General features: G+C 49.7%; 1 protein-coding gene across 1 annotated transcript; it reads right to left on the bottom strand.

Annotated features, from left to right (window-relative positions):
* Positions 1-1,778: 1,778 nt before the first annotated feature.
* On the bottom strand, positions 1,779-7,433 carry MB (myoglobin). Its single transcript, XM_068401601.1, has 3 exons — positions 7,211-7,433; positions 3,354-3,576; positions 1,779-2,653 (listed from the first exon to the last, which is right to left on the bottom strand). Exons 1-3 carry the CDS (start codon positions 7,303-7,305, stop codon positions 2,507-2,509), a joined length of 465 nt encoding a protein of 154 aa, XP_068257702.1. The 5' UTR covers positions 7,306-7,433; the 3' UTR covers positions 1,779-2,506.
* Between the last annotated feature and the right edge of the window lie 12,646 nt (positions 7,434-20,079).

Raw genomic sequence — 20,079 nt, 5'->3', positions numbered from 1 at the left:
GGAGTTAGGCACAACATATATGCAAACCCTCCCTCCTCCACCGCATCACCCTACAAAAAAATATCTAGAGACGACTCCAGTCCCACTCAGACTGACAGAGGCAGCTGCTATAGCGGAGCTTTTAATCCTAAACCAGAGCCTGTTGTCACTGGCAGGAAAACTTATTGTGTTGGACAGGCAATCCTAGACCTTAACTAAACAGGTTGCCCTCCCCACAAAGCCAGACAGACTAGACTGGAGTCAGATGAAGCACATTGCTTAAGCCAGGGACCACCTGGCTGTAACTTCATCTAGGTGACAGCATATGCTTTTGTGACCCTCTCTGAAAGGTTGAAACCTCAAGCAAGCTTCCAGAGGTAACGTGAGGATTTGTAAAGAGCAAGAAATCAGAGATGCTCTGTTCTGGGAAGGAATTCATTCCTTCTCCTTTCAGAGACCGAAATTTTGTGGCCTTTGCCCTGACCAAAGACATAGCAGTTCACGCTGGTTCAGGATTGATTTTTAAGGGAGCTGATGGCTTCTCCCCTGTCTCCATTGCACACAGTGTAGCAGAGAGTGCTTTGAACCAGACCCTGCTAGTAGCTCCTAATACTGAGCACCTCATTTTTCTTTCCCATGCTTGCCCTCACACTGTCTCTGTGACATAAGGCGCATTACTTTCTCCATACCAGAAAAGAGCAGCCATGTCGACTCCACGCATTTCCCCTAGCCACAACCCAGCTGCTTGCCTCTGTAGCATCCCACTGCTGTGCCCAGATGTGACCCTGCCATGAATGCTCTTGACCCTGTGCAAATATACAGAACAGCATACTGCTCATCCACCTTGCTTTCTGCATGGACACAGCTTGAGTGCATATAACAGAAGGGACTACAGCACCCTACTGCCGAGGCCCTGAGCTGGATGATGGGCATGGAGGAAGAGGAGGGAATGAGGACCCCAGTGCTCACTGTGGAGTATACCTGCCCTTCCAACTAGGTCCAGCCAGAGAAACTGCACAATTCCCAAAGAATCAGCTAGTCCACTATGAACCTGGGTTCCAGGTCAAGACTTTGCACTCAAAACCCCTTTTCAGGCTCCAACCATTTCTGACTAACCCTTGGGCAGCCTTAGGCACAATGTGGCCCTCAGCCTCTCCTCCACCTCAGTAAAATTAGGTCACTTGTACCTCACTGTGGTACCAGGATGGGGAGAGGGCAACGGGCAGAGGTAGGCACCTTGCCACTGTGTCTGTCGCTTAAGCTCCCCCACAGGACATGTGTATACGTCTGTAAACACAGTGCAGCATGCACTGCAGAGGCACCTCAGCAAAAGTGCAAAATGGTACAGAGACCAAAGCTTGGGTCTTAAGAGCATACGCTGCCGTTGCAACCTTCCTCCTGGGCTAATCAGCCCTGCTTTCCATTGCCTGGAGGGAGCAACACACTGTTGCTGCTGCGACCCGGGGCAACTTGCACGTGCTACCCCCCCATACATAAGCAGAGGGCCTTCCCTCACCAAGTTCCCCCCAGCACAGCAGTGCCATGGCCCTTAGTCAGGGAGCGCTTCTCTCAGCTCCGAGGCACTGGGTCTAGGCTGCCCATTTGCGTTGTCATGACCCCACGGTGACACCTGAGTGCCCTGAGTCCCCTGGCTGAGACAGATGCCACGTGCTGTTCAAGTCATGAACTGACACCGCAGGATGCGGTGCAGCCGGATATGTACGCAAAACACTTTCCACTTTCTCCATCCCCCCCACTTTCCACTTGAGTGCCTGTAAAGCTGGGAGCAAACACACGACACTGGTGCAGGAATTTTTATTTTCTCAGAAACACATACTTTACTTCCCAGTGCAACAGAACTTCAGATGCGTAGCAGCAGCTACCAGAAACCTACAGATTGCAGGGAGTACTGCTCTTTATAGTTTTGCTAATGTGAGTTTCACAACTAACGCAAGTTTCTGAGCTGGCAGACCCTGGAGACTGACTGGCTGCGTTCACCCCCACAAAGCAAGGTAATACTGTGCTGGAAGCTCTCCACAGTAACCTGCTAACAGTCTCACCTGTGGGAGGAATGGAATGCTGTGCCCCTACTTCCCATTCTGACATCCCTTTCATACCATTTGAGTCATCCCTTCACTCTCTCATTCACCGCACTCCTCAACATTCCCCTTGTTCCTCTACATCCCTTCAGCTCTTGCCATGCCATTCACCTCTCAGATGAGACTGGGTTCGGGGAGGGAGAAAGAAAAAGGGGACAGGGTAGGCAGAAGCTCACAGATAACCCCTTACATTATTTTTCCTAAGAAAGCAGGTTATTTCTCTTGTATACATGAAGCCAAGAAACAACGGTTTATCATGGATATCACTCTGAGTGCCTCTACGCTGCCTGGAGTGACACTTGGCCTCTCGTCAAAGCTTTCCCACACATCTTGGATGGCCAATTGTGAGATGTCGAAAACAGTGCTGGGGAAGCTACTCTAAGATGCATGGCCAGGTCTCCATCGTGGTGTTCCTCTGTGCGTACGTGCTAACCCTGGAAACCGAACTCCTTGTACTTGCTGGCCATATCATTACGGAACAGCTCCAGGGCCTTCTTCATCGCAGCCTGGGAATCAGCCCCAAAGTCTGCAGAGTGTTTTTCGGCAATGACCTTGATAATAACTTCAGAAATGAACTGTGAGGAAGGAAGGAGAGAGAGAAAAACTGAAGGGATGTTCAAGGTTTATTTTCAGAAAAGCCAGACTAAGAAATAGGTTGCAGAGCCCGGAAATATCTCCGAGCTAATTCAGTAGCCCTTCCCGCACTCTCTGGAGAGATAGTGAGGTCTAGCATGCAAGGACCCTGGTCTGAGCAGAAGAACTGGGCTCTGTTCCTAGCTCTGACGCTGATCTGCTTCATGACCTTGAGTAGACCATGGCCGTTCCCACTCTTTGTCTGCCTCATCCATTAAGGCTTAAAATTCATGCCCTGTGTTTGTACACACTTAGTTTTGTGGGTCTTGGTCTCCAACGGATCCTCCAGGGCTTACTCTAAAATTGTATGTCCCTCGTGTCCAGCCACTGACAGTTCTTATGTAATGTAACTTCCCAGGTATGCTGAGGCTGCATGGGCTGGTTTGTTATTGTCAAGGGTTGCTCAGACTGCATGTGGTGTTTGGAATGGGAAATCTAAACTGGGATATTCACATGCCATTTGCATACCATGAGCCTTTGCTGTGCCTCCTCCTGCCTGTACACAGAGACCTTGGACTTGAGGAAGAGCTCACTGAAGTAAATAAAACTCACTGTCAGTAAATAAAAGCGCAACTCTCACACAGCTGTCTTGTGCACATTTACTACACATCAGACACCAAGATTCCCTGCCCTTTTCCATACCTCCAGATATTTGACAGGGATTTTGTGCTTGGTTGCATGGGTTTGAGCCAGGGGCTTCAACTCTGACTCATGATTACCCTTCAGCTTCAGGATTTTGCCCAGCTGGGTAAGGACAGTAACTCCATGTTTCTTCAGATCTTCAGAGCCCTTCATCTGATCAGGGGTCTTCAGGCCTTTGAACCTTTCAAAGCGATCCAGGGTCTCAGGGTGGTCCTTAAAGAGTCTGTGTACAAAAGTAGAAGGACTTGTGAGACTTGAGAGAGCTGTCATCCAGACCAGAGCTGAGGTCCAGCTGCTACAGGTATTTCAGAGTATATGGACAGGCAAAGGTGTGATAACCCACTTCCCTCCCCAAAGAAAGGTCTTAGCTAGTACCTGCTAGTATAGGCTACTTTAACCTGGAAACTCCGATGCTTTAGATCCTTTCCAAATTACCACCATTCACAAACACTCCTTTTCGCATAAGCCAGGGAAGCATCAGACCCTATTCTGAATCTGGTTTAACTTACCTTCCTCTGATAGGTTGTTCCATAACCTGATGATGCTCTGTGTGCAGAAGTTTCCTTTCTATTTATTTTGTACAGGCTGCTTTTTATCATTAACAAATGATAAAAAGCCTCTTGTCTTTGGAGAGCAGAAGCTCCTGACATGCCTCCCTTCGAGTACTGTATCTACTTTAATCCCATCCTCTTACACATATCCTAATATCATCACCCCTGTCTTTTTCCATTCCCTCTGGCTGTGGCAGAGACAATGCCCTAAACATGTCCAACTAGAGCAACAGAGCAAGTGTCCATATTTTTTTTATATAGCTCTGCTAACTCTTTGGCACCAGTCCCCTGGGATATGTCAACTGTATTAAGATAGAGGCAAGAGTCAAGGCCGGTTGTGGTACTGAGGGGTGAGTTCTTGCATTCATCTGAAGGAAAAACAAAACCACCTGTCTTCATTGATTTACTATTGCTGAGGAGCCAGCCTGTAGTCCCCTGGGTCTCACCAGGACCCTCTTCCCAGCCCACCCCTGCATTGACCAGGAAAGGAGGGTTCTAGAGGCTTCTCATACACAAAAAAAAAGGGAGCAGCCCCCAGCCTCAGGTACCTCACATCTGGGGCTCAGGTGTTCTTGAACATCGCTGGATGGGAGAGCTTACTGTGCTCCCATCCTATGCAGACACAGAGGAATTTGATTCCTGCTCTTTTTTCCCACTCCCCAGCCAGCCCAGCTGCCAGCAGTGTGGTTCTTCCATCGGGAACTGCAGCACCTCGAAAGCCCTTGGGAGTAAGTGGGTAACAAGATCACGGGCCTTCAGGCATGCTGGTGCCATGCCATGCAGTGCTATACATAGGCACTATGATCCTCAAATGGAAATGAAATCAAGAAGGTGGAAGAGTGGCTAAAAGACAGGCTAGTGTTGTCCCCACTGGACCCCACAGGATTCAGACACCACTGACAACCAAACTAGTAGGAAATTTCACTCTTTTCCCTGCCAGAGTCCTAGAGTTGAGGTGAAAAGGGGATACTGCCTGTCCTGATTATTAGGAGCAGTCTAATAATTAGGTGTTGAGAGGCATCAGCTCCCTTGCACAAGTTTATTTTCAGGAATTATACCCTCTGATGGGCATAATCCAACTAGTTGAAGCACCAGCGAAAGCAACGTCTGTCTTTACAGCCAGGGCCCTACAGCTCACATCCATGAAGTGGCTGACCCAAGTTACCTGCAGCAGTGTCTGGAGATCCAGCCCAGGGCCTCAGCCATGAAACCAGCCTCCCTCTCACGGTACAGTGGTTGCACGCTTGCTCTGCCCTCAGGAGGGTGCTGGTGCTGGGACTACTGGGGCTTGCGTCCCATCTAGAACTGGACATTCCTCCTATGTTGCCATGAGGGCCAGGCTCCCCACCATATGATGTAGGTACAAGTTAAACTCCACTAACAAATACCTCAAGCACATGGAAAACACAAGCTGTTCTGCAGGAAAAAGATTCTGTAAATTAATTACCAGTCTTTGCTGGCGCTTCATTTCAAAGGTCTCCAAAGGATTTCTGTACTCTACCAGGTGCTGAGCACACCACCATCAGCCTTTCCTTTTTTCCTGCATCTTTTCATGACACAGATTGTCCCCCACACAGAGAGATGAAAATACCTTGCACCTTGAATGGGATGGAGTTATTTCTAAAAATCTCCCTCCATCGTGTCTGGCTCTGGCTGAATCATGTCTGCCAAAGATGATATACTCCCGAGACTCTTGAAAATTCTTCCAAGGAGTATTTTTTGTTTCCTTTGGAAAACATCCAGTTGAATCAGTATTTTCTAAAGATATTCCCAGGATATGACATCTACCTAAGAAGTCTTTAACAATGCCTACACAGAAAAGTTTCTGAACTACGAGCTGCTGGGCTTCCCCCGCCTCTCTCCTCCCTTGGAAACTCCTTGAACGAACAAGAAATGACCTGGGTTGGCTGGGGTGCACAAAGTCACAGGGGAGAGGGGTGCCATCTATTTATTTAATGCCATGCTCTGCCCTGCAATACCTGCAAGAAAAATGGTATTACCTTTTCAGTTGGAAACTGCTTTCAGTGTCTTGTGGTACTTCCAGAGCCAAAGTAGCCATCTCACACAGATGGACTGGTGGGGAGGGCTCAGGTTCCTGCTACCCCTCCAGCATGCCTGCTCTGGACCGCATGACGGGAAAGCCATCACATTGCTACCTGGGTACGCTCATCCCTCCCTGCCCCTCAAATGGCAGCTGAATTGGGCCATGATAAAGAAGGTAAATAAAACAGCTTTCTGCTTAGGCTCATCTTTGAAAAAACCTTGAATGGACAGTGGGTTTGCCCAGTGGTGTGGGCTCCTTCCTTTAGCCATGCTTAAGATAGAAACCCCACCCTGGAGCAAGTGCCACATCCCCACTGCTCTCCTCAGTGTTCGTACCCCTCTAGCACGTCATACTCAGCACAGGCTGAGAGAGGGATCTGGAGAGAATCTCTTCCAAGTCTCCATCCCTGCTGGTCTTTAAGGACACGCTAGGATCCAATGCCCACCAAGTGTCATTTCCCACTCTGCAGCCCTGAGATCCCTTCCAGACTGCAGTTCTGTGACTTTCTGCTGGCACCTGGGATGTTCCCCACTCAGGGACCCAAGGCCACAAGGGCAAGGACAGCATGAGGGCAGGGGTCCTCTCAGATAGAGACCTCACAAGCGCTCCCACTCTGACCCCAGAATCACGGAGGAGGGAAGCAGAGGGAAGGATGTGCCTCGTTTCACACCCAGACCTCAAATTCATCATCAGGAAGTGGACAAGTGTTACCCTCCAGATTTCTGGCCAAAAAACAGGATGGACAGGGCTCTGCCAGGTGAGACTAAGGTGGGGAGAGGGAAACACTCAGGAACTTCACAGTTAATTTTACTGAAATCATAGATTCAGAGAAAATCATCACAGAGGTGATTTTCCTCTCCTTCCCTGCGCCCCACGTCCTTGCTGCAGAGCATCTGAAGGCCCAGAACACACAATTCGATCCAGCATTTCTCGCCGCAGTGCTTGGGCAATGGGGATACGAAGCAGAGCTTTGCCACGGAGGCAGAGGGAGTGACAAAGTCCCACCATCTTTTGAAAGCAGCACTGGCCTGCTCCTGCACCCGTACAGAGATGGAGAGACAGAAGCACAGCCACTTTACACAGTGAGTAATTTTTAACCCATAAACCAACAGCAATGGAAAAACCACCACCCTACAAACAAAGAAAACAGCCTGTTGAAATAAACACTGCCAAACATGAGCCACCATACTAAATATACACCTTCCTTGGTCTCTCATCAAAAGCTCTCAGCTTTACTCTTAGGACGAAAGCTTCTTGCCTACCTCATTAAAACTGCATGCCCATGGCCGGGGAGGTCGGACTCCACCTTTCCCCAGATAGTCAGGACCTTCTGCCATTCCTGATCATTGAGCCCCATGGTTCACTGAAGGCAGGTCCTGAGTGCTCCCCACAGCCTTTTGCCTTTCCCCAAAGGCTGCCTGGAGAGCTCACCCGTGGGATTTATAGCCCCTGCTCACAGACCTACACCTGTCAATCGTCAGCTGGATGTCTTGCTTGCTTTCAGGCTTGTCTAACCTAATCAGCCTCCCTATGTTTTTTTAGGAAGCTATTTTGGGTCAGGTGCTATTGTGGGTGCCACTGATGGCATCATTTCTGCTTTTCGTATTGGACTGGCACATGTCCCACTCTAGACAGAAAGGGCACTGCCGAAACACAGTGCCAGGAGCCTGTCCCAGGTTCCCAAGGACCCAGAGACAGTGTCAAGCTGTATGGCAGGAGATTCCTGAAGAACACTGTCATCTGCAAGGCCAAGGGCAGGTAGAAGAGAAGGCCAGGACAGCCAGTAGCATCGGCTCCATAGCTCCAAAGGCCTTTCCTTTCCCATGCTGGTCTCACTCTCCGTTTCCCCTGGGGTAATACACACCATCCACTAATAGAGAAGAGCACAGTGTTAGAAGAGACATCCTTAAGAGCTAACGATATTCAAAGTGGCCCAGTCATCTCCCCAGCCTCCACAGGAGGGAGGAAGGGGATAAAAGCTATATGGGAGCCAGTTACCCTGCACGTGCCTGCTGGGGTCCTTCTGCTTGCCCCTCCAGGGAATGCCCAGGATTAGCTGCTGGCTGAGCCTGGATATCGGAGCCAACAGACATACAGCTGAGCCAGGAGGGTAATTTGCAGCAGACCAGAGACACAAGGACACAACAGGGTTTCACTCAACATGCACCCAGCCAGTGGTTGAGGTCTCTGGCTACCTCTGTCAAGCCAAATATCTGTGTTGGGAGGAAAAGCCACTGGGCTGACAAATAATGTGAGTATGCTTTGGGATAGCTCCCAGCCTTTCTCTTCCAGCCCCGTCAGGACTGATAACCGCCTGGCACACCAGCGGGGTGATTACTCCCTTCCGGAGGGTGACTGCAGTCAGAGCACAGCCCGATACCAAAGCCCAGCTAGAGCTGCTGTCCCAAAGCATGCCCCTACCTCTGGATGTTTCCAAAGGGGCACACACCACAGGCCTTGGCAGGCGAGAAATATCAACCGAGGACTGAAGACACCTGCCTCGGGGCTCAGGAGAAGAGCATGCAACCCCACGGTCCCTACCACAGTGCTGCAGGACCTGAGGGTGCATCACTGCCTCTGCACCCATCCACTCTGCAACACGGGAGCAGTCTCCTTGCTGCAGCCTTGCAAGGAGAGAGAAGTGCCCACGTACAAGGGTAATCAGGCAGTGAGGAGGATGGAGGCACAGAGCCTGACACCCCTCAGAAACACACAAGGTTTAAAGGGAATGGTTTGGGTAGGAAGGGTGGCAAAAGCCAAATGGAGGTGACAGCTGGTATCCAGGCCTGAAAGTAAGGGTATTTGGCCGTTACACGTTGCAAGCCTCTGTCAGCCTAATCAGCCTGTGACCCTGCAATCCTCCTCTCTCCTCTGTGTACCAGTTCACTTCACATCCAAAAATCCACATCCCAAACACTTCAAGGCCAACATTTCATCCTGATTAACCTGCGCAAACACCAGGCCGCTACCAGTTACCCAAACTAAGCTAAACTGATGGAAGAGAGCTTAGGACCCCTCCAGCTCATTCCTCGTGTTGTTCTCCACAGCGCAGGGCTGAGATGGGAGAGATCACATACCTGCAGCCTCACTCCCCAAGTACTTATAGCAGTAAACAACCATCCAAGGCTCGGCCTTGGGTAGGATCCTGAATACTGACCTTACTGTTTTACATGCGTTTCAGGCATGACAGAAATGTGCTCCTGGTACATGAGAGGCTGCTGCTCATGCACCGAGCTCTGTCATATTCCCCAAGTTGAAACTACTCAGTTGCCATAATATAACTTCATTTGAAGTTGGTCAGCTCTCTGCTGTCTGCTTTCCCCAGGGCTGTGAAGCCAACACTCTCGGTATGGACATTAATGTTAAATGGTGAGAAGGCTTAAAAAGAGTATGGGATTCCATATTGCTTTTTTTTTTTACAAGTGAAGTAGTAATGAAATGAAATCATAAGCTCTTCTCCACAGAGCTCAAATAAATAGTCTACAGAAATACTAAAGGCTTTATAGCGCACCAGACCGCGCCTTAACCCTGCAGCTGCAAAAAGGACGAAACATTTTAGTATCTACACGCCTCTCCTCTCCCCCTCGGGGCAAAATCTATATCACTTGCATAATCATCTCGATAAACACAAACTACAGAGAACCGACATATCGGCCACCCCCTTCAAAAAGCGCCGGGAGATTGAATAACCCCTTTCACACAGCGCCGGCCACACCGTAGCCGTGCTGGCACATGTGCCCGTGCCCGTGCACCCACGCGTAAGGCACTCCCGCTAACTGAGCATCAAATGCACCGTTAATATTTTTGGCCGCATTTTGGGGTGCATCGCTGGCGCCATGCGGGTGCTCTTGCAAAGCCTCCCGGGAGGACGGCGACCCCCGGGTGCGGGTACCTGCCCGGGGCTGCCCCTGCCCGGGCAGGACGCGCCGCGGCAGCCCGGCGCCGTCGGCCAGGGCTTGCTACCATCTAGTGGCCACGGGCGACAAAACCACGGGGATTGGAGGCCACGTCCAAGTCCCCACTCGGGATTGAAGGCTCGCGGAGAGGGCCAACATGTAGTTGTCAAATTTTGGAGGCAGGGGACCCCAGGACACGCAGGAGTGCATCGTCCCGGTGCCAGCAGTGCAACAGGGCTGTCACCGTGGTTGGGTGGCAGATGGCAGAACCTCTGTAAGGGTCTCTTTTACAGTGCGGGGTGTAGAGATGGTCTGTTTTCCTTGGAAAGGGCCTGTGTCAGGGCGGCAGAGCCCTGGGCTGGCCGGGTGGCTTTGCCCCCAGCCCTGCGGCAGGTTGGTGGCACAGGGAGGATGCTGCTCCTTCCCCCCCAAACTTGAGCACTGGAGATGGTCAGGGTGGTGGGATCAAGGCAGAGGAAGATCCCATGGAACAGCAGCAGAGCCACAGCTAGTCCTCGAGGTACTGCTGAGGGGGAAGGCTGTCCTGGGGGCTGCATGGGGCTGGTTTCTACACAAAAACGTCAACAGAAGGTGCTTAGGAAAGATGTGTCGGTCCCCCCCCCGCATCTAATGGGCACAGCAGGCAGGGGAAGAGCCATTTCTGGCAAAATGGTGAATGCAATCTCACCTCTTTATGGCCCCTCCCTCAGCAGATGGCAAATGTTTCTATAGGCAGTAATGGATTTAATTCCATTAAATCCCCGCAAATGGAAAAGCCGCTTGTTTTCCCCATTTATGAAGGATCAAAGAAGTTCTATGACTTGCTCAAGCCCACAGACAGCACCAGTGAAAGAGCAAGGACTGGCTCTTGGGTATGGTTTTAGAAACACCAGCTGTTTGGTGGTTATTAATATGGGGTGCAGCCGCCCAGGTAGAGCTGGTAGGTATGGTAGGAATCGCACACCAGCCACAGGGAGGGACCAGCTCCAAGTCTTTTTGGCCACATTAAATTTTTTTATTCGAGTATCACTGTTGTGAAGAGAGAAATCCATCCCCAGCCTGTAAAGTGAACATCAGTGAGCCCAGCAGTCCCCCACATTGCCTTGGCAGTTAATATAACAAATCTCCAATGATTTCTAACCCTGTCTTCTCTGCAGCCAGACCTGATGCAAGTAGGGAAATGTGCACCCAAGAGAGAGGCACTAGCAGAAATCACAGACTATTTTCATTTGAAGTATGTTTGTGAAACAAACTTTGCAGCAAGGAAGAGAGAGGGACGCTCCCAAAACCAGTCCATTTTCCTCAAAAAAAACCCAAACCATCTTGTGTGCTTACAAAGCAAACAGATTTTTTTTTTTTTACCAAATACTTTTTCTTTTTTCTTTTCAATGAGCCTTTTCCCCCACAATACAATTACAGAAACCCTGAGAGCAGCTGAGGGTCCTGCAGCTGGGAGTGGTGGCAGCCCCAGCTCTGCCGTCACCCTGTGTTGTATAAAGCATGGCGTGGCGTAAGCTGGTACACGCTGCTCTGCCAGGGGAGCGGTGGGGGAAGGCCGGCGCTCTGAAAAAGCCAGGAATATTATCTAACTCCAACTTACATAATTACCTATTGCATAATGATGGGGAACAGGCCCTCCGTAATGCAGCTGTGGTTTCTATGGCACTCTGCTGATACGTGGCTGCTTCTAAGAGATTCATTTGCACTTTGTTTCAGGAGCCTGCAGCTCCGTCCATGCAGGCAGACAGATATGACCCTGCGCTCCAAGCAGTGTTAGCCAAAGAGGTAAGGGCAATAGCAACTGGATCTTATAGCCATAGCAAGGCAAGAGCATTGGGTTTTCTGCAGCTGTGCCGTTGACTTCAGTATTCAGAGGATCAGAAGACTGTCAGGTAAGAGCACCATATGAAGCTGCATGCATCGCACAGCCTCCACCGCTTGTAGGAAACAAGGTGGAGTCTAACTGGTGGTGGCAGTGGCCAAATCCTTTCCAGGCTCACTCCTCTCTTCCCTTAGCTCTTAAACACTATTCTTAGCAGTGCCTCCAGGCAGGGCTCCCGCACACTGATGGATTTCAGCAGCTGAGAGGTGACCCGAGCCACTTGCTTAAAAGGAAGAGGAAAGATAAGGAAGAGGACATTTCAGCATCAGGACAAGATTTGGGCTGTGAGTTTGCAGAGCTGTGCTATGGACTTGTCAGTGTCTCAGCATGGATTCTTTCAGGGATTGTGCCCTGTGCCATAAAGTCAGAGGTAGCTTTACCTTGGCTTCTATGCTCACGGGATCCAGCCTTTGGTGACTATCAGACAGGCAACTGTATGACTCAGTCATTTTCTTTTTCCAGAAGGGGCACAGGATAATGCAGGCATGACCCACAGCTCCCGTGCAATCATCTAGGCATCTCACAGTGTACATGGCACTGCCCAGCACCTGGACAAAACATTTGTCTGGGCTAAGCAGGACATTTACTGCAAGCCAGTGGGAGAACAAGCAGGAAAGCATCAGGGCAGTCCAGGACCAGAATATTTAGGCTCCAATATAGAAGCTGAGGCTGTCTCCGAGGCTGCATGAGCTCTCTCTGGGGGGTGCAAATCTCCTTTGAAGGGCTGGGAAACTAGAGCACAAAAGGACTGAGGATTTCTGTGGGAAACTGTGAGTGCAGTTAAAGGAAGCAGGAGTATGATTAGAAAACAACAGGCAGATTTTAAAGCCTTGTTCATCCCAGGAGCAAAGGGAGGAAATTATTTTTTGGAGGTAAGAACATGGATTATACCAGTGAGACCCTGGAGATCTCTAGGAGTCAGTGGGAGGACATGAAGTAACTGTGGCATGCAGCAGTCCCTTCAGGTGGATTAAACTTCACAACACTGTAATGGCACACAGGGATTTGTGTACTACTTACTGAAATAATAACGCAAGAGGGGAATTCTTCCCTCATCCTTCACCACCAACAACACACCATAGGTAGACCTTGCCAAGGGACAACTGGAAAAGGCAAGGGCCACAAAAACACACATGGGCAAAAAAGTTAAGCAATCAGCATGCATGCGGTATTGTGAGTCTGCCTGACACCCTGAACTCTGTAGCTCAGAGCTACACATAGGAAGCTGTAACAGAGACGCAGCATGGCCAAGGCTGGGATTTCATGATCAGGTTAGACTGAAATCCAGGCAGCTGGAGGGGGTGGCTGTTCCCACATCATGCCTTATGCCAGAGAGGGCCCTCATCCCTCTCCTCCTGGTGCATTGGGAATATGGGTGCAAGGGGCACCTCGCAAGGTGCCTTGCCCTGCAAGAATGCAGGGTGTGCTTTGGGCATGGCTTAGTGCTGTTGAAGAGGGGTTCATGGACCTGCAAAGGCAGCAGCAATTGCAACATGGCCAAGGCCAGAGCAAGAGCAGCATCAGATGTGATAAAGCTGAGCCACCGTGCAAACAAGCACACTTTCTACAGCCCACCCTTCCTTGGGACACACGTACACACGTGCCCATAGTCTGCAGGGAGCTGGCAGAGCCTGGCTGCTGCTTAAACTCTCTCCACAGTTAAAACTTCTTCCCATCTGAGCTGCTCCTTGAGGAAAAGGAGTTAACCAGGACACAACGCACAGTACACAGCTCAGCTGGGGGCTCTCAGGCTCCTAAAAAGGGTTGGTAAAATTGGGTGATACAGCTGCAAATTGCCTTGCCTGGCCCTAGTGGACAGGCAAGTAGCCTTCCAGTTATCAGAACCTAATACGAGGCTGTGCATGTTTTTATGTTGGATTTGGAGGCAATACCAGCAAAGCCTCCCCCACCTCATGCTGCTTGTGCAGCTCTTCATGAGGGCTTGAAATGAACTGGATCAAGGAACCGGTCTGGGTTTAAAGTAACCACGTTTATCTTTTGGCGAGTTTATTTCAAAGCCAGATCAGTTCTATGGTCTGGTTTGTCACATAGCTGGACCGGCACATGCTTGCAGGGGGGAAGGGGGAGGCAGAGCTACTTACATAGACATCGCTTGTGAAAGAAACACCCATCAAGCCATCCTCCAAAACCCCAGGAAGCACTGTCTAGCCAGTGGCACAGCACACACAAATCAGGGTTTCCCTTTGCCTGAGTTTCATGGGGTGAAAGGCGAGGAAACAGACATATATGGATGTCCCCAGGCTGGGCACCTTTGGAAAGCTCGCCTGTAAGCATCTTACATACACAGCATCCGTGAACAGCTAGAAGCTCATCTAGCCTCTTTCCTCAACAGCACTAGAGGCAAATGCCCAGGAAAAGTGTAAGAAGCAGGAACAGTCCTACTCCAGGAACAGTCCTACTCCATCACAGCAACTTGAGGCTAAAGGTCTTCCCAATGTTATATTTGCAAGCTTGTGTTTAATAGCCTTACGCAGAATTCTGCATGAGCTTATAATTTTTTAATCCTCTTACACGTGCTCCCCAAAACATGTTTCAGACATGGCTGCAGCCTTATTAGGTCAAACTGTTAAAAACAACCTGCTGACGTGGTGACTCTGCAACAGGTTAACCAATGCGCAAAGACCAAAATCTGCTAATCACTTTCTAACCGTTCACAAACGGCTTCAAGGCATGCCCATTCAAAAAAAAAAAACAATAAAAATGAAGCTCCATTACCCTTGAAGATCTCTGTACTGCACAGGGTTCCCACCTCTGGCGCCTTTTTAATTGTGAGTTCCCCCAGACACCATATTTTTATTTTTTGATCTTCCTCCTTCCGCTAAGTGCTCCAGTGCTGGTGGCCCAGCTGGTCGGATCCAGCTGATCTGTGGCAGCATCTGCCTGGAAATTGCTTATCTTTGCCTGCGGGCCTTTGATTTCCTTCCCCATCAGCTGCAGCAGAGGTCTTGCCATACGTGGCGGCTCTCTGCTCTAAGTGAAACCACGCTCCTTCTCTGGATTTCAGCTTTAATTTTCTGTCTATGAGTTTACAGCAAGGGCCAAATTACACTGGATTTATTGTCCTCCTGAGCAAAAGGCCAGTGTTTATCTGCTGCTCTTACAGATCTGGAGCTCATAGAGCTGAAAGGGGTACATTGGCCCCTGCAGCAGGACAGACCTGGCCTCATCTGTTTATTGGGGCAGAGAGACACCAAACCATAAAAAATCAGGCAAGGGACAATGCTGGGACCACAGATCAAACAGTCAGGAGAAGAAATGGGACTGCAGATAGACCAGAAAAAGCAGGTAGACCTTTTGTGGGAAAAAAAATGGGTATTAAAAAAGTCTCACCCACTGAGCATACCTGAGTCTTTGGGGTCAGGGGGAGAGTTCAGGTGGAAATTCAGGTGGAAACACAGGCAAATGATTTCTTTTTTTTTTTTTTAAAAAAAAAAAGGACTGACCTGACCAACGTGAGAAGAGAGCAGGAAGGTGAAGTCCCGGCCAGTCTCACCCGCGAGGAGTGAGCATGGGAAGCTGTTGATTCAATATCTGCTCCCTTTTCAGGACTGTAGGTCCTGCTTTCGGGTCTTCGCTTTACGGACAGAGATGTGCCCCTCGTCTGCTGAGCGATGAGCCCGATGCCAGGGCACTCCAGCTGTCGGCTCTGCAGCTCGGCCTGCTCTCCTGGCCTAATTCACAGGGATATTTAACACAGGAGGTATTGTGAACCATCGCATCCAACCATCTCATTACAGCTTCCAATAAAACCATCAGAGGCTGAAGCCTGCTAGCAGCACCCACAGCTGCCAGACACTACACAGACTCTAAGGGATGTCCACAAGAGGGAGGGTTGGTGCCAGTCTCGATGGTGATTTTGCTGCCTGGCAATTGTAAGAGAGTTGTTCCCCTTGCTTCACATCCCAAGCAGAAATGTTTCATTCTCCTGGCAATTCCCCCTTCCTTGTTATTTTCCTGCTTCCTCCTTCTCCAGCCAAACAGTATTTCATCTTATTTGTGTGGGGTGTGCCAAAAGGCCACACCGTACAGGCACTAGACATGGTGCCATCAGAAAGGCACTGTGATTAAGACGGTTTTTCTGCTCTTGCTGCTGCTCTGCTCCCCTTTCCTCCCACTTTCATTGTGCCATGCTGGCAGGGCACCCCCCACCAGCCCCAGCACAGGATCCCCTCCTCTTGCCCATCCCATCACTCAGAGGTGGCACCCCACATCAGCTCCTCTGGGGAGCCCCGTTAGCATCCATGGGCACGCATACAAAATACCAGCCATTCCTGCTGGGCTCTGTGCTCATCCTCGACACCCCAGGCCTGAAACAGACTCCACTGGAACATGGGATTTTCAACCTGTTTTCCAAAAGTAGTTGATGGTTACCAGCAACAAGAGCCTAGAGGTCTCTGAGCTTCTGCAGGACAAAGCTTACTGTGAGGAAGCCCTGGAAGACACCAGTAATGTGGAGATGATGCAGGATGGGTTGGACCAGGAGATGTGAAGTCAAGAACCCCAATGGCCAAAAGAAGTTCCTACATACGCACTGATTTTCCTTTGTGGGTCAAGGCCTATGTATGCAGCCATATCCAAAAAGTAAGGGAGCAAGCCCCCAGGTCATGAGACAACTAATGTGAAGTTTTTTGCACCACAGATGATTTTCCAGGGTAAAAAAAAAAAGAAAAGCAGCAGTGAGCTGATGTAGAAAATGGGTGTCCTAGAAACTGCCTGTATGGTTTAGGGTTGGTAGAATTTTTATTAGGTTCACATGTGGTCCATAAACAATTCAGAGAGCAGCATCAGCTATATCCAAAGGAAAGAAGAGCAGTAAGTGTGGACCCTTCCAGAGCTGTCCCTCCCCACCCAGAGCTATATTTCCTACAACTTCCTCTCCATCAGATTTTTTTTCCAAATGATACCCTGGTCAAATATCCGTGTTTAGGAACATTTTTGGGTTTCAGGTCTTGCAGAATTAGTAGGACAGGTCATTTTCCCTCTCCCTTCATTGTTCCTCTCAATTTGTTTTTCTCCTGTTTTCTTTGCCTTGCCCTTGTGATCTCTTCCCTCAGTCTCTCTGGTAATGTTTGGACCTCTGAGTAAATTGGCAGAGAACAAGGTGAAGCACCAGCCCACCAAACTTTTGATGACATCCCTCCAGCCCATCCCGCCCCAGAATGATGTCCAGCCTCGGCTTAATTTCCACAAATCAGTGTGGGTTGGGGGGCACTGTAAGCTGCTCTGGCAGCAGAGCTGATCTCTTCCCTACCTCCTTCCAGCCATCCTCACGTCCACACAGGGAGGAGGCACAGACCAGTCGTCAACCACGTGCAACAGCGGTGAGCACCTGCCAGCTGCAGGTCCACAAGCCTCTCCCTTGCCATTGTCTGTACAACCTGCACTACGCAGCCTTTCCCAGGGTGAATCCTCTACCCTAAACAGTCAGGGCTCCACACCAGCCTCAGCTGATCTCTTTCTTCTCTTTTCTTCCCTCCTCTCCCCCACTGGGGTTTTGGTGAGGTTGGTGAGCAGTTGGAGGTGCTCCTTGGTGCTGGCACAGCATGAGCACCAGCGGGATTTTTCCCTGTGGGATCATCCCACCAGCTCCACAAACGGCATCCCTAAGCCACCAGGTCCAAAATCTTTCAAGATACATTTTGATGAGTTTGGCTAGTGATTTAGCAGAAACTGTAATGAAGCTCATAGCATTCCTGGGGCAGTTTCCTAACCTGAAAGCTTAGGGAAGTATATCCAAAGGAGATCCATACAAACCGCATTGCCAGGATCACCACAAAAACCCTGAGTGGGGCTCCCAGCACCTTGGCCACCCTCTGGCCACAGCTAGCCTCCAACTGCCAGAGCAAGCCTTGCTTGTGCCCAGCTGGCTGTGACGTGGTGGCAGCAGCAGCCAGTGGTGTTTCTGCAGGCGCGTAGGAGGAAATGAGCTCTCCAGGGGAAAGGAGCGAAGCAGGGGAGCTGCTGGCAGAGAGGTGATGGCAAACGGTGCTGTTGGCTTCCTCTGGGGAGAGGGGTTTCCAGCCTGAGGAACAAAGCTATGGATGCTTCCTCTGAAGGACATTGCACCTGCTGATATTAACATTTCAGGCATTGCATGCAAAACTGCCCTGGAAAGAAGCACTGACATGTAAGCATGTGAGCTCCTAAGTCTGACCACTGGCCAAACAGCTCACCACAGCAGTGAGGCGTGGTCCGTAGCCCAGCCAAGGGCATTGGGCAAGCAGGGCAAGGAGAGCTCTACCGTGTCCAAAGCAAGATGATTTATCAGCACACCTGCAGGACCTGCCTTGCAGGACATCCTCACTGTTGTGAAAGATGCTGCACATTGAGGCAGGGTGAGGAATGCAAATCTATAGAAAACACTGCGGGAGGAGAGAGAGATGCCAGCTTTATTGTAAGCTAAAGCCTTAATCGCTCTGCTCCAAATCACTCTAGGACTGGGAGAGCTCATGCACCCAGCTAGCCTTTTAGAGCAGCTTGAGCTTCTGCACCCTTCGGCGGGTGCAGAAATGCACTGTGTGAAGAACCAGCACCTAATCCCAGCTCCTGCAGTCGGTCAGAGCGTCTCGCTCATATAGGGTAACCTGAGCAGATACAATAAGACACTGGTGTAAGCAGCAGCTTAGCAAATATGACTAACTACTGTAGGCAGCATATTTTAACTTGGCTTTAATCATGCTAACAGGAAATAACATAACCAAAAGCCATCAGAGGTGAGAGATGAAGAAGAGAGAGAAGGGCCACCCCTTGGCAGGGTTGAGGCAGCAAGGTTATTTACAAAACAGCCAGTGGATATACGTCTTATTTATAGAAGATAAGAAAAATAAAGGCCTCTTCTGCTAATACAAAGTTATCTTATGTTGAGTGGGATCATTTAATAATATACGATTACTTCATACAGATTCAGATAGAAGTAATTAAAAGAAAGGCTGTGCTCTGAGGCAGTTCCCCGGCACTCAATTCAGGTCCACAGGGAAGCTCTCACTTGTAGACACTACCAAAATCAAATCCCCAAACTTTGGACCATTTTCCCTAGCAGCTTAGCTACCTGTCACATCCTTTGAAGTAATATTTCAGGTTTAAATTGAAGTGTTTATCCTCCTTTCTTACCTTTAATTTATCTCTAGTTTTTTTATCCACACAGCCATTAATTTTGTAATTCCCTGCCCTTGTTACATGCAACCATTCCCTGATCTGTGTGAGACTGTTCTGCACTGGGCAGCATTTGAAATCCAGAGGCAACTCCCCCTGCGCATCGCCGAGAGCGCAGCTTCACCGGGGCAGGTTCCCACGCTCCTGACCGGGCAGGGCGAGGGAGCCCGGGGTTGTGCAGCATCAGGCAGCAGGGAGGCAGCCATGATGCTGCCTGGTGGCTTGTTCCCTGCCCTGATGCAGGATCTGAAGGTACACGTTCAGGAGTATATTAAGGATTAGAAGAAGATGCCTTGGGAGCTGGGAACAAGGTTTCCTATGAAATATTTTCATCTGAAAGCAAAATCAAACTGTGTAGACCCCTGATGTAACACACTGCCAGGACGTCAGGAGGCTTTTGGCTTGCCAGAACCTAAAAGAAATATTTTCAGCCCGAGTGAGGTTGGCATCAGCATTTTCGTTCTTTTTTTTCCCCGCTATGAACTCACAGGCAAACAAGAAGCCCCAGTTTTGGCCATCTCGGGAGTGAAATTACAACAGCAGCAAATGCTTTTCAAGTGCCTCAATGAAGTATGAAACTTGCTCCTTCATTTCTGTCTTTGCCCACGTGTGCATGCACGATCAGCCTCCCTCCGTCTGCAAGAGCACGACTTTCAGTACTCTTGCAGCAGGAAAACATTAAACCATATTTGCCCCAGATCTCTGTCATTTTTCATATCTGCACAGCACGTGCGGGCCATAGAATCATAAAATCGTTGTCCTGGTTTGGCCTAAAACAGACCAATTTTCCTTTCAGCGATTTTTACTTTCCGCTAAGTCTCTTCTAAGTAACTGCACTTTCTGAAACTGCATGTTTTGCAGACAGTGTCTGCTTCCAGGACTGATAACACTTGAAGTTTACAGTTATCACTGAGGCACTGGTAGGGATGTTATGCAGAAAGGCTCTTGCTGTACTTATTCTTGGAGAAACCAAGGTCACTGCTAAATTCCTCACTGCTTACGAGTGAAGAGCCAAAGGGGGGTCGCACCTGCAGGGAGGAGCGGACAGGACAGGTGACCCAAAATTGACCAACGAAGGTATTCCATCCCATACATGTCATTCTCAGTATAAAGCGGGGGGATCACGAGGGTTTTGCCCCTTCTGCTATGGCCGGTGTCCAAGGAGGACTCCATCTGTTTT

Source organism: Nyctibius grandis, chromosome 5, assembly GCF_013368605.1.
Source record: "Nyctibius grandis isolate bNycGra1 chromosome 5, bNycGra1.pri, whole genome shotgun sequence".
Taxonomy (NCBI): domain Eukaryota; kingdom Metazoa; phylum Chordata; class Aves; order Nyctibiiformes; family Nyctibiidae; genus Nyctibius; species Nyctibius grandis.
The sequence above is the reverse complement of the archived record's forward strand: the minus strand, read 5'-3'. Positions and strand labels throughout refer to the sequence as shown.